This window comes from Scyliorhinus torazame, chromosome 14, assembly GCF_047496885.1.
Source record: "Scyliorhinus torazame isolate Kashiwa2021f chromosome 14, sScyTor2.1, whole genome shotgun sequence".
NCBI classification, from domain to species: domain Eukaryota; kingdom Metazoa; phylum Chordata; class Chondrichthyes; order Carcharhiniformes; family Scyliorhinidae; genus Scyliorhinus; species Scyliorhinus torazame.
This window is the reverse complement of record NC_092720.1, coordinates 19,188,605-19,203,826: the sequence shown is the minus strand read 5'-3', so window position 1 is coordinate 19,203,826 and position 15,222 is coordinate 19,188,605. Positions and strand designations below refer to the sequence as shown.

Genomic DNA, 15,222 nt, shown 5'->3' with positions numbered 1-15,222 from the left:
TCATTTGGGGCCTTTAAAACGCAGTTGGATTAAGCTGGTGAGTGACAAAGTGCACAAATATGTCAAAATTAAGCCAAGGAGAGATCTTTCAGCCTTCAACATAACCAACAGATCTCTTCCTTCACCCTCACCACCTGTCCATAGGGATAGTAGCTCTTTAGGGATTTCAAAATAAAAAAAGAGTGAGGCATGAAACATTGATCCATTCACTGGCATCTGACAGTCGACCCTTTCCTGAATGTCTACCCTCGCCCCGTCCCCTTCTCCCGCAAAACAATGATAGGGTCCTCCCTGTCCTCAGTTGTCACCCAATTAACCTCCGTATTTAGAGGGTTATTAGCCGCCATTTCTTTTTTTTCACTAAATTTAGAGCACCCAATCCTTTTTTTCCAATTAAGGGGCAATTTAGCGAACTCAACACAGACAGTGACCCAGAACCAGGATCGAACCCGGGTCCTCGGCGCCGCGAGGCAGCAGTGCTAACTAAAGCACCGCCGTGCTGCCCCAATCTCCGCCATTTCTGTCAGCTCCAGCGAAATGCTACACATCTCCGCCTCAACCCCTCCCCGTCAGCATTCCGCAGGTATCGCTCTCTCCGTGACTCCCTGGTCCACTCTTCCATTATTCCCAACTCCCCACCCCCTGCCCCCAACACCTTCACTTCCAATCGCAGAAGAAACAACATCTGCCCCTTCACCACCTCCCTCCTCACTATCCAAGGTCCCAAATACACCATTCAGGTAAGACCATAAGACATAGGAGCAGAATTAGGCCACTTGGCCCATCGAGTCTGCTCCGCCATTCAATCATGGCTGAGATTCTCTCATCCCCATTCTCCTGCCTTCTCCCCATAACCCCTGATCCCCTTATTAATCAAGAACCTATCTATCTCTGTCTTAAAGACACTCAGTGAATTGGCCTCCATAGCCTTCTGCGGCAAAGAGTTCCACAGATTCACCACCCTTTGGCTGAAGAAATTCCTCCTCATCTCTGTTTTAAAGGATCGTCCCTTTAGTCTGAGATGGTGTCCTCTGGTTCTAGATTTTCCTACAAGTGGAAACATCCTCTCCATGTTCACTCTATCCAGGCCTCGCAGTATTTTATAAGTTTCAATAAGATCCCCTCTCATCCTTCTATACTCCAACGAGTACAGACCCAGAGTCCTCAAACGTTCCTCATACGACAAGTTCTTCATTCCAGGGATCATTCTTGTGAACCTCCTCTGGACCCTTTCCAAGGCCAAGGCCCTTCCTAAGATACAGGGGCAAAATGGCTCACAATACTCCAAATGGGGTCTGACCAGAGCCTGGTCTTGTATTCTAGCTCTCTTGACATGAATGCTAACATTGCATTTGCCTTCTTAACTGCCGACTGAACCTGCACATTAACCTTAAGAAAACCGTGAACAAGGACTCCCAAGTCCCTTTGTGCTTCTGCTTTCCGAAGCATTTCCCCATTTAAAAAATAGTCTATGCCTAAATTCCTCCTTCCAAAGTACATAACCTCACACTTTTCCATGTTGTATTTCATTTGCCACTTCATTGCCTACTCTCCTAGCTTGTCCAAGTCCTTGCTTCCTCAATACTACCTGTCCCTTGACAGATCTTTGTATCATCTGCAAACTTAGCAACAGTGCCTTCAGTTCCTTCTTCCAGATCATTAATGTATATTGTGAAAAGTTGTGGTCCCAGCCCCGACCCCTGAGGCACACCACTAGTCACCGGCTGCCATCCTGAAGAAGGCCCCTTTCTCCCCACTCTCTGGGGATAAAGGGGTCTGAAATTCTCTCCCTGAATTTCTGCCTCTCTAACTCTCTCTCTCTGTCCTCCTTAAAGTTGGCCTTTGACCGAACTTTCGGTCAACTGATCGAATACAGCTTTGATAATAAAAACAGAAAATGCTGGAAATACTCAGTATGTGCGGCACCACCTCCGAAGAGAGAAACAGAGTTAACGTTTCTCATCGTGACCTTTCATCAGATCGAGTGAAATTTTGCGGGGCCGCAAAGACCAGGGGATTAAGGGCAATTTAAATGTCTGTTCTATTGTTCTGTGAGGTTATTTGCCTTACTAGGGTAAGAAGTGATTTGAAACTCTCACTCCATGTTCAAAACTCTCTCACAATGGAAGATGAATTCTCACTCTATTTGGCAAGATTAAAGCTCCATCTTGCATGTCATCGAACTTACACATCGTTCATCTTCTGCAACAGCTGCAAGAAAACTTGCACTGGCGCAAGGGGAGAACAGAGCTGAGAAGTCTTGCCACCTAGTGTCAGAAATGGTTTGCAAAGATTTGACTTGGATTAAGTTACAGCATGGTGTTGCATAGCTGGTTTCACTTAGAGCACAAACTTCCTTTAAAAGAACATTTATAAAGCTACCAAAACATTTCTCACCGGTGCGATCAAAACCCCCGAGTATCAGCCCTGGCTCAGATGGCAGCTCTCTCATCTCTGAGTCTCTGGGTTCTAGTGCCACTCAGGAGCACAAATACCCAAGCTGTGGCTCGGTGGTGTACACCACTGACAGAGTGCTCCACTGCTGGAGGTGGGAAATTAAACTGGGGCCCTGTCTGGGATGCAGAAGATCCCACCGCACCATTCCCAACAGTGGGAATGGCAAGGTTCTGGCTGGGGGGTTTAGCTGCCATCTGGGACAAAGGAAAACAGCAAAATATATTCAAATTTCAGGAAGGTGGGTAACCTTGGGGCGAGGGTATGAATCAGCAAGTCCGTGTTCGAGGAGGGGGAATGCTTCAGGGAATAAAGAGGCACAAGATGTCCTTGCAGGGACTTGCCACAGTACCTGGGGACCTCCTGAAGGGTGGACAATGTGTGAATTATATCCATTTCTTAATGAGGTAGCAAGGCCAGCATTTATAATAATAACAATCTTTATTATTGTCAGAAGTAGACTTACATTAACACTGCAATGAAGTCACTGTGAAAATCCCCTTGTCTCCACACTCCGGCGCCTGGTCGGGTACCCTGAGGGAGAATTTAGAATGTCCGATTCACCTAACAAGCATCACCTCCATACTCCCAGATCGCGTTGATCCACTGCAATTCGCATACCGCTGCAACCGGTCCACATCAGACACCATTTCCCTGGCCCTACACTCATCCCTAGAGCATCTCGAAAACAAGGACTCCTACATTAGACTCCTATTTATTGACTACAGCTCCGCCTTCAACACCATAATCCCAGCCAAGCTCATATCAATGCTCCAAAACCTAGGACTTGGCTCCCCACTCTGCAACTGGATCCTCAATTTTCTGACCAACAGACCACAACCAGTAAGAATGAACAACAACACCTCCTCCACAATAGTCCTCAACACCGGTGCCCCACAAATAAAACGAGTTTGTTCTCTCTTCAACAACTAAACTAGAGATTAAGTAAACAAGATTAAATATATATTAAGTATGATTAACAACACCTGCACACTGAGCTATCTCTCTCTATCTCTGGTCACTAGTCACCACAAGCACGAAGAGGCGGAAACTCGGCTTGAGCTTGTCTTTCATAGCAAATCCCATTGGCAGACAGCTTACTGTTCCCCACTACAATCAGAGTGGGCAATCTGATGCTGTGTTTACTAGCCCTTGATGTAAATATTGACAACCATCAATGAAGCGGCCATGTAAGCCACAGATTTCAACAGCCACCACTACAATATAGAGCTACCCAAAAGCGGACCAAGCGACCAACTGACTACTAGAAGTGGTGTTGGCCCCAGTATCCATCTCACCATCATTGCGAACCTCTGAGTGAGGAGGAATCACCAGGTAACTGATCCAAGGCAGGAGGTTCCAAAAGGCAAAGATACACTCTAAAGATCAGCTCTGTTTATCACTCCTCATGGGCCAGGAGGGGGAGAAGCGCTCCCCCTTCTGCACCACCACCACCATCCCACACCACCCAGGAAGACTTCAGTCTACGCAACCCGAAACAACTGTGGCCCAAAGCCTTTCCCCTGTGACTGATTGTCCTCAGCAGTCACTGGTCAGGTGCCTCCTCCTACTTACTCACATGCCTGCTTGCCAACCTGGCTACCCATCTGGTCTGGCTGTCAGACACTCGTCTGTGGCACATTCTTTGCCATTAAAATCAGCAAAGCCTCAATGTCCCTGGCCTCGATAGAATTCGGTGCAAATGCTCCATTTCCATATATTATGGAATAAGTAGAAGGTTGCTCAGTAAAACCCCGGATCCCTGCTCTATCGCAACAAGGTGGCAATGATTCAGAAAGTGGGGTAGGATTTGAAAAGCACTGTCAATCCTCAGGTGCAATTCACATGAGACCAATTTAACCGTCATGTTGTCTATTATTTGCATTACCCTGAATGAATGGTACAGACAAATACTGGTCAGTCTCTTCCAAATGAACTAATCTTATCCCGGGTCAGACAAGTTGAATAAAAAAACCTATCCACTAGATTTTCATTCACCAATTGACCTTGCCACTGTGTTTGTGTGCTCGAGTATGCATCTGTGCGTGTGTTCATATGCACATGCTAGTCAGCGTGGGCATGTGTGGACACTCATATGTCTTGACTTCACGAACGAACATGAGTACATATGAAATATGAGCAGGAATAGGGCCGAAACTCTTCAAGCCTGCTCTGCTATACATCATGACTCACCCTTGATCCTAATTCTTCTAAACTCCAGAGGTAAAGACCCAGCCTACTTAAACTCTCCCCATTGGACAACCCTATCATGACAGGTGTCAATCTAGTGAACCTTGACTTATATCTTTCTGTAGATATAGATCACAATTTTGCATAGTATTCTCGGTTTGGGCTCATCAAATTTGCAGCAAGACTTCCTCGTGCAATAAAGGCCAACATAACTTTTATCTTCCTAATTTATTTTATATTTTATCATGGGCTGTGGGCATTGATGACTGGGCCAGCTTGCTCAATCATTTCAGAAGGCATGGATCAATGGTTTCCTGGTTATCTTTATATTCTTAATTGCAGATTTTATTTTATTGAATTCAAATTTCACCACCTGTTGTTGTGGGATTCGAACACAAGTCCCCAGAGCATTGCCCTAGGTCTCTGGATAACTAGTCCAATGACAGTACAACTATGCCACCCCATTGTTCACTGTACCTGCATCTTAACTTTCTTGCAGAAGGACTAGCAAATGGAGGAGAAGGGAAGGCCTCAGGGGAACTCAATACAGTTCCAAAAACAAGTATCAGGACACAGAGTAAAGAAATAGTCAGAAACCTAACTTTAGGAACTGCAGCTAATGGCAAAACAACAAGAAGTATAATGGTTAATGGGAACCAAAGCAACAGGTCAGCATGTGAAGAGAAGGTAGAGGTTAGTAGGATGAACAGGCAGGGCCAGTCTAACAACTATGGAGGGGAAAGGAAATGTAAAAAAATCAAAATATAAGATGGCTGAGTGGAAGTTGGGGATGAGGCCGAGTGTTATCAGAGATTAATAAAGGAGGTCAGAATGTGTGAAAAGCAGGGTAGCACGGCGGCACAGTGGTTAGCACATTTGCCTCACGGCGCCGAGGTCCCAGGTTCAATCCCGGCTCTGGGTCGCTGTCCGTGAGGAGTTTGCACATTCTCCCCGTGTTTGCGTGGGTTTCGCCCCCACAACCCAAAGATGTGCAGGTTAGGTGGATTGGGCACACTAAATTGCCCTTTAATTGGAAAAAATTAATTGGACATACTAAATTTTAAAAAAAGAATGTGTGAAAAGCATAGTGCACAAGAAAATCCTGCAAGGGAAAGACAAATAAGTAGGGCATATTTGAAAACCTTTGGCGGGATTCTCCGTTGCCCGACATGGATAGTGTAATCGGCGATCGGGCAGAGAATCCCTTCCGACGCCCAAATCGGGGCTGGCACTGGTATGATGCCGGTTTTCGAGTCTCCGAAATGGCATCATTGTGTTGCCCGCCGCATGGCGTTGGAATGGCATTGGCGCATCACCGGAAGGCCCTCCCCCGATGCTCTGCCCCAATAGGCCAAGTTCATGACCACGCAGTTGACGTGTGGCCTGAGGGGTCAAAACCCGGCGTGGCGGCCGTGTACTGCATCCAGCGCAAGCACAGTCGGCCAGGAGCTGTGATGCTGGCCAGGGGGGGGATTCCTTGTGAGCTGGAGGGACATGAGGGGAGGGGGTGGCCAGGGAGTGTCCTGTGGGGCCGTATTTGGCTCGTTGGGTCCGCGCACAGCCGGTGCCATGTTGTACGGCGCAACCACTGAAGGCCGTGCGCATTTGCGGCCACGGACCTAGCCATTTTTGGCGTGGGATCCAGGAGTTTTATCCGGTGCCTCTGTTAGCCCCTCACTGGTCCCGGAATCGGTGAGGGTTCGGCGATGATTTTGGCATGTAAAACGCCACAGTTCCCACGCTGGTGTCGACAATTAGATACGCAGAAACTGATAATCCAGCCCCTTGTACCTAAATGTACGTAATATTCAGCATAAGGTCAATGAGCTGACGGCACAAATAGAGACAAATGGGTATGATTTGGTGAGAATTACTGAAACATGGATGCAGGAGGACTGGGACTGAAAGGTGAATGTCCTAGGGTACTCAGTATTCCAAAAGGGTGGACAGGATGGAACAGGACCTGGAGTTGATTTATTGGATAAAGGTGACATCAAGGCTGCATTAAGAAATGATGTTGGCACGAAGGGCCAAAATGTTTAATCGATCTGGGTGGAAATAAAAAACAAGGGAAAAAAACTCCTTGGTGGGAGTAATTTACAGGCCGTTGAACAATGCTTCCTAAGTGGGGCATAATGTAAACCAAGAAATAATGAGGGCTTGTGAGAAGGGACCAACGGTAATCATGGGTGATTTTAACATGCACATTGACTGGATTAAGCAAATTGGCAAGGGTAGCCTTGAGGGAGATTTCACAGAGTGTATGAGGGACTGTTTCTTAGAGCAATACGTATGGAGCCAACCAGAGAGCAGGCTATTTTAGATTTAGTATTATGTAATGATGAAGGGTTGATAAATAGTCTTGTTATTCAGGATCCTTTTGGAAGGAGTAATCATAGCATGCTAGAATTTCAAATTCGGATTGAGTGAGAGAAGACAGAGTGCCATACTAGAGTTTAGTATTGGGCAGGGTAATTATACAGGCCTGAGGAAAGAGTTGGCCCAAGTAGATAGGACACAAATAATTGAGGAGTAGGACAGTTGGAGAACAATGGTTGATTATCAGGAAAATATTAAATACCTCTCAATTAAAGTATATTCCTGAGAGGACGAGTAATTGTAAAAGGGAGAAAAATGTTCCTTGACTAAAAAAAGGAAGTCAAAGAGAACATGAAGGCAAAAACTAGGGCATACCATATTGCAAACTCTAGTGGTAAGCTGGAGGATTGAGAGAATTTTAAAGTTTAGCAAAAGGCTACTAACAATAAAATCAACAGAGCTAAGATGAACTATAAAAGGAAACTAGCAGAAAACATAAACACCGATACCAAAAGCATCTATAAATATATAAAGAGGAAGAGACTAGCTAAAGTAAGCATTGACCCATGAGAGGACAATACTGTTGAGGTAAGAATGGGGAACACAGGCATGGCAGAGGCACTGAACCAATATTTTGCCTCTGTCTTCACGGTAGAAGTTAATAACATTTTCCAAAAACTGCAGTTAATGCAGAGGAACCTGGTGCAATAACCATCACTAAGAAGAAGGTATTGAATGAATTAATAGGATTAAAGGCCGTTAAGTCTCTGGGACATGATAGCCCACACTCTGCGGTATTAAAGAAGGTGGCAACAGAGGTAGTGGATGCATTAGTTATGATATTTCAAAATTCCCTGGATTCTGGAAAGGTCCCGGTGGATAGGAAACATGCAAATGTGACACCACTATTAAAAAGGGAGAAAGGCAAAAAGTAGGACACTATAGACCGGTTAGCTTGACCTCTGTGGTGGGGAAGTTGCTGGAATCAATCATTAAGGAGGAGATGGCTGAACGTTTGGAAAGACAAAGCACAATCCACCATTGTCAGCGTGCTTTTATGAAGGGTAAGTCATGCTTGGCAAACTTGATTAAGTTCTTCGAGGATGTAACCAGCAAGGTGGATAATGGGGAACCTGTGGATGTGGTATATCTAGACTTCCAGAAGGTGTTTGACAAGGTGCTGCATAAAATAACTGATCCCGAAGGTGAGATCTCAGGGGATTAGGGGTAGAGTATAAGATTGGATTGAGGATTGGTTGACTGACAGAATGCAGAGGATCTGGATAAATGGGTCATTCTCTGGCTGGCGAACTGTAAGTAGCGGGGTGCCGCAGGGGTCAATGCTCGGTCCTCAACTGTTCACAATCCTTTTAAATGATCTGCAAGCAGGGATAGAGTGTAACATAGCAGAATATGCAGATGACACTAAAATAGGTGGGAAAGCAGGCGGAAAGAGGAGATAAAGATTTTACAATTGGATATAGATAGGCCAGAAGAATGGGCTAAAATTTGGCAGATGGAGTTTTAATGTGGATAAATGTGAGCTTGTTCCTTTTGGCCAAGAAAATAGAAAGGTAAATTATTATCTAAATGGAAAGCAGATTCAAAATGGGTCTGGGTCGAGGGATCTGGGTGTCTTTGTTCATGAATCGCAGAGAGTCGGTTTGGGGGTACAGCTTGTAATTAAAAAGGCAAATGGAATTTTAGCATTTCTTAGAAAAAGACTGGAGTATATAAAGTGGAGGAGTATTGTTGCAATTGTATGGGGTGTTGGTGAGACTACATCTGGAGTATTGTGTCCAGTTTTGGTCTCCTTATTTAAGGAAGGATGTGGTGGCATTGGGAGCAGTTCAAAGGAGGTTCGCCAGATTGATTCCGGAGATGAAAAGGTTGACGTATGAGGAGAGATTAAACAGTTTGGATTTATACTCGCGGGAGTATAAGAGGGAGGGGATCTGATCGAGGTGTACAAAATTCTCAGAGGGATTGATAAAGTAAAAGTAGACCAAATGTTCCTCCATTGTGGGACAATTTAGAATGAGAGGTCACAAATGGGCAGCACAGTAGCACAGTGGGTAGCACAATTGCTTCACAGCTCCAGGGTCCCATGTTCGATTCCCGGCTTGGGTACTCTTTCCAGGAGCCGGTGCAGACACGATGAGCCGAATGGCCTCCTTCTGCTCTGTAAATTCTATGATACTATGATATAGGTTCAGAGGCAGTAGATTTAAAACTGAGATTAGGAGGAACCACGTCTCGCTGAGGGTGGTGAAGGCGGAACGGTAGCACAGTGGTTAGCACTGTTGCCTCACAGCACCAGGGTCCCAGGTTCTATTCCTGCTTGGGTCACTGTCTGTGCGGAGTCTGCACGTTCTCCCTGTGTCTGCGTGGGATTCCTCCAGATGCTCCGGTTTCCTCCCACAAGTCCCAAAAGATACGCTTGTTATGTGAATTGGACATTCTGAATTCTCCCTCAGTGTACCCGAACAGGCGCCGGAATGTGGCGACCAGGGGATTTTCACAGTAACTTCATTTTAATATAACAATACTTGTGACAATAATAAAGGTTTTCATTATTTGTGGAACCCGCTGCCCTATAGTGCGGTGGAGTCTGAAATCATTAAATGGTTTCAAGAAGGAGAGAGATACATTTCCGATTTTTAAAAACAGGTTAAAGGGATATGGGAAACGGCAGTGAGGGGGATTTTAGACCAGGAAGAGATCCGCTATGATCTGATTGAATGATGCAGCAAGCTTGAAGGGTTCAATTGCCTACTTCTGCTCCAAATTCCTATTCAAATCCCTTAGAACGGCAAACTTTAAGAATTTCTCATAATTTAACAAATATTCAGCTTGTCTATTCTTCCTACCAAAGTGAATAACCCCCTTCTCTCCCAAGTGGAAAGCATGAGAATGGATGAATGCTTCGATCACAGGATAGCCAACTGAATGAGATGTGAGTTAGCATCTAGGAGTGAAGAGTAAAAAAGACAGAACTTTCATTTATTTTTCGCTTTTCATGGCTTCAGAATGTCAGGATGTGTTTGCATCCAAATAACTGCTTTTGAAATATCACTTGTAATGTAGAAAAATGCTGCATCCAAATACATAGTAAGCCCCAATGAACAGCAACGGAGGTACAAGATCAGTTAATCCAAGTGGTGTTGATTAAGGAATGGATGTTGGCCACAAGAGGAGAATTCCAATGCTCTTCAATTGTTACCTTGGGATATATACATTGTGTTAAATGGGCAGGCGGGTGTTCGTTTACCACCTCATTGGACTTCATCACCCCAGTGCTGCAGTGTTAACTTAGATCCGGCGGGATTTTCCATCCCGTCAGCCCCGTATTCCGGTGCAACACGCTACCGCCGGCAGCGGGATCCTCCGCTCCAGCAGCGCACCCAGGGCCGTGGGTTTCCCGACAGTGTGGGAAGGCCATAATGGGAACCCCCATCGGCCGGCTGGCGAAACGAAGGATCCCGCTGCCGGCAGGGGTGTGCCACGCTGGAAACAGGCTGACTGGACGGAGATGTTTAAGTTCCAGATTTGTGGGAGGGTGGGGATTTGGACACTGAACTTTCTTCCTTGCCCATGAGTTTGTCACTACTGGGACAAGCAACAAGAGGTGAAAATTCAGACGAGACACTGAAAGGAAATTTGCGAAGCAATAAACTACAAAGAATGCATTTTAATAACCTTTGCCAGTGCTGGTCCTTGCAGAGTTAAAACATGCAGCATCACACATTATTTCTCCAACGTGTATATTTACAATGTCATATGTGCAATGTCACAAGCAGTTTTTCAGATTGTCGCTGTGTTGTCGTCCATCTGGGATGCTTCCACAGTGGCCTGTTCAGGAAATGATTTGCTGTTTTTCTGTCTGCAAGAAATTCATATCACATTGTAATTCAACCGCAAAGTCTCAAAATGCAAACACACGTTTAGTACAATGAATGGTAACATACTCCACAGATGTTTGAAGACCAACAATCCATTTTACAATGAGGCACTTGACAGCTTTCTGAACTCAGCATGGAGTTCAATAATTACAGATCATAACCACTTTAACTATTTTCTCAAATGGTCGGCGCTGTTAAAGATCCTGTTGTTGGCATTTACAACGCCACTGGGCACGTGGGGTGGGATTCTCCGATTTTGGGGCTATATCTGGAGGGTCCGTGGCATTTTAATTGGGAAAAATCGGCGAGGCCCAGGGCCAATCTTCCGACCGGTGAGGGGCTAGCAGCCGCACGTAAAACACACGTACCTTCCCGAAATAAACACGTGGAGAATTGCCAGGTCCGTGGCCGCGCATGTGCATGGCAATGACCTGCAGTGGTCACGGCGTACAACATGGAGCCGGTTGTACGCAGACCCGACCTTCCGGATGGTGCCCCCCCTGGACAACCCCTCGCCACCCCGGGGTAAACCCCCACCAGTCCCCCCAGACCTCGCCGAAGCCCCCCAGGCCAGCAGCATATTCCCAACTGACTGTGGCCGTGCTGGACACAGTCCGCGGCTGCCACGCCAGGATCCCGACCGTTGGCGCCACACCTCCCCCACGCGGTCGGGAACTCAGCCCATCGGGGGAGGGCATTCAGGTAATGCCCCGTGGCCGTGCCAATGGCGTGCGCCGTGCTCCTCAGTGACGCAGTTTTGGAGCGACGGGGCATCCGAAAACAGGCTCCTCCGATTCGGTCGGAATGAGGGATTCTCCGCCCGATCGCCGATTATGAAACCGCTGTCGGGGAACGGAGAATCCCGCCATCATTTGTTTCTTGATTATCCCATTGCCTTTGCCTCACACTGTCTTCACTCATTTCAGGCTTTCTCTCCTTCCACCCTCCCTTGTGTTCTTTTTTCCAACCTTCTCAATTTCCTCTGGCTTCGAACATGAGCGAGAACTATTTTATCTCTGACTTCTTCTAGTTTCTGACCAGAGTTCGTCAACGTGAAGCGTTAACTCGGTTTCTTTCTCCACAGACGCTGCCAGACTGCTCAGGGTTTCTAGAAGGTTTCTACTTTTGTTTATACTGTGATCTAAGATTTCCTGACTGAATCAGCAAATATTTTTACCTTTCCGCCATGTCCTATTCCTCAGGAGAAGACGTAATAAACCACCACCGAGCAGCCCACAATCCAACCCAGCAGGAGGAGAGCGGGGACAACGTAACGCTGGTCTGCAGACAGTGAGAATATTAAACCACAATCAGATATCCGATCAGGGATTACATTTCCCGTGTGTTATGCAGTGTTAAACGGTTCCCGCGGTGACAGGAATCCCTTGATCCTCCAGTCATTTGATTCAGAATTTGACTGAACACGCAATATAAAAACTTGCATTCAAATAGCACCTTTCACTATCACAGGAAGAGCCAAAGCACTTTACTGCCAATGAAGTGTGGTCACGGTTGTAGTATAGGAAAAGCAGCTGCCCATTTGTACAAAGCAAGCTCCCGCAAACGGCAAGGTGATGGTGACCTGATAACATGCTTTTGTGATGTTGATTAAGGAATACATTTTGGCCCGTACACTGGGGATACCTTCCCTGTTCTTGTATGAAATAGTGCCAAGGAGCCTATTACATCCATATGGGAGGACCCACAAAGCCTCGGTTTACACTTGTTCCAATAGGCAGCATCTCCAAGAGTGCAGCTTGCCCCCAGTATCACACCGGACAATCAGGCTTGATTTTATTTGCTCAAGTGGGAACTGAACCGACAAGTCTGACTCAGAGGTGACAGTGTTACCCAGCAAGCCACAACTGACGTACAAGGGGAGCTGATAAATCCTGCCATCTACAGCCAGAAAGTGAAACATGATGTGGATAAGAAACGATACTATGATGATAGATCCTGCCAATGTGCAATGGTGTAAAAATGGGTGATAGGGAGTTGGCAGCCATTGAAGTCAAAGCAAATAATAATCAGGAAAGATGTAAATCGTCCAGCTTATTTGCTATCACCCATTTTACACTCTCACAGGGTCAACATAACCCCCACACTTTAAACTTGGCTATTCTACCTACCTCACACTTCTAGTGACACTTCTAGTGACTGATCTAGCAACTGATTGCCTACAATTTCAGCAGGATAAGAATCATAGAATTTACAGTGCAGAAGGAGGCCATTCAGCCCATCGGGTCTGCACCGGCTCTTGGAAAGAGCACCCTACCCAAGGTCCACACCTCCACCCTATCCCCATAACCCAGTAACCCCACCCAACACTAAGGGCAATTTTGGACACTATGGGCAATTTAGCATGGCCAATCCACCGAACCTGCACATCTTTGGACTGTGGGGAGGAAACCGGAGCACCCGGAGGAAACCCATGCACACACGGGGAGAATGTGCAGACTCCGCACAGACAGTGACCCAAGCCGGGAATCGAACCTGGGACCCTGGAGCTGTGAAGAAATTGTGCTATCCACAATGCTACTGTGCTGCCCAGGGTAGCATTATGGATAGGACCTATAATAACTAAGATTTGCTATTCAGCAGAACATTTCAAGTCAGGGAAACTTCTAATCTGTCTGGTTACTTCAGGGAAACTGACTGAAAAAGCAACGCAGATGCCCTCCATGCCATATAAAAACAATGACTACTTACCAAATTGTTCCATTGCTATAGCTGTAGGTTTTACATCAAGTTGTAAATCTCTTCTAACTCTCTTCCAGTGGTCACGGGAGCTGTTTTAAATAGAGGCTACTTATTTATCGATGAATTCTAAATAGCCACTGTCTTGCCCAAGTGCCACAGTGTTACTAAGTGTTGGTAGTCTGCAATGATCCCATTCCCCTTAGTCACAGCCAAGTGGCTCATAGCTCAGTGTTGTATAGACCCAAGGGTATTTGTAACAGGAGGTGGAGCTGTTCGTCACAATAGGCAGATATTTTTGGACTGTTTGACATGGGATGGTGCATTTGGTTTTGTTCATATTAGTTATGTCTGCAAGTATGTACAACAAGGTGGCAGATTTAGGACACAGATTGTGCCCGTATCAAATGCAAGTGCAAATTATGATACTTATCTACGGGCGATCACTCAATTAGAGGGTGCAGGTGATAATCGCATTTAACACAAAAATAAAAAGAAGTAACCAGACAAGCTAGTTTAACAGTTTTAGATCTGAACCACTCCTCCCAATTTTCCTGGAACAACTCCCCCAATTGAGGTGTTTAAGATGATGAAAGGATTTTATAGGTCAGATAGTGAGAAACTACTCCTTTTGGTAGAGGAAGTATTGAAAGGAGCAATATTGTTCAAATTTGAAGTGGTTACAGAAAGCACTTCTTCACACAGAGGGTCATGGAAACCAGGAACCACACCATACCCCTGGTGAAATTTAATTTTAATGAATAAACAAAGGCTGGTAGCCTCAGTAACGGTGAGCATAAAACTCTCACGGTAGCACAGTGGTTAGCAGTGCTGCCTCGCAGCTCCAGGGACCCAGGTTCAATTCAATTCATTCTTCCGGGTGCTCCAGTTTCCTCCCACGGTCCAAAGATGTGCATGTTCGGTGGATTGGTCATGTTAAATTGCCCCTTAGTGTCCAAAAGGTTAGATGGGGTTACTAGGTTGTGGGGATAGGGTGGAGGCATGATCTTAAGTAGGGTGCTCTTTCCAAGGGCTGGTGCACTGTAAATTCTATGATTGTTGGAAAAACCGACATGGTTCACTAATGCCCTTGAGGGAAGGAAATCTGCCCTCCTTACCTGGTCTGGTCTACAGGCCCACAGCAATGAGTTTGACTCTTAACTGCCCTCTGAAATGGCCTAGCAAGCCACTCAGTCCAAGGGCAATTAGAGATGGGCAACAATTGCCACGTCCCATGAAAGAATTTTGAAATTTTTTTGTCTTAGGTTATTGGTGAGTTAATGAGTTTGGCAAACTTTCAAAATATTAAGTGACTTTTTACCTTGAATCTGTGAACTGACTTGAATGGTTTTCTGGATGATTTAAGGCGCCAAGATATTGAGGGGCTTGGAGAGGCTTTGATAGAGAAAATACCATAGAACATACAGTGCAGAAGGTGGCCATTCAGCCCATCGAGTCTGCACCGACCCACTTTAAGCCCTCACTTAAGATAAAGATTTAAGATAAAGATAGATAGTTTTTTGAAGAATAAAGGGATTAAGGGTTATGGTGTTCGGGCCGGAAAGTGGAGCTGAGTCCACAAAAGATCAACCATGATCTCATTGAATGGCGGAGCAGGCTCGAGGGGCCAGGTGGCCTACTCCTGCTCCTAGTTCTTATG

At 45.9% G+C, this 15,222-nt stretch overlaps 1 protein-coding gene across 1 annotated transcript; it reads right to left on the bottom strand.

Moving 5' to 3' along the window:
• Positions 1-10,639: 10,639 nt before the first annotated feature.
• Positions 10,640-13,807, bottom strand: LOC140389563 (sarcoplasmic/endoplasmic reticulum calcium ATPase regulator DWORF-like). Its single transcript, XM_072473792.1, has 3 exons — positions 13,575-13,807; positions 12,043-12,146; positions 10,640-10,846 (listed from the first exon to the last, which is right to left on the bottom strand). Exons 1-2 carry the CDS (start codon positions 13,585-13,587, stop codon positions 12,064-12,066), a joined length of 96 nt encoding a protein of 31 aa, XP_072329893.1. The 5' UTR covers positions 13,588-13,807; the 3' UTR covers positions 10,640-10,846; positions 12,043-12,063.
• Between the last annotated feature and the right edge of the window lie 1,415 nt (positions 13,808-15,222).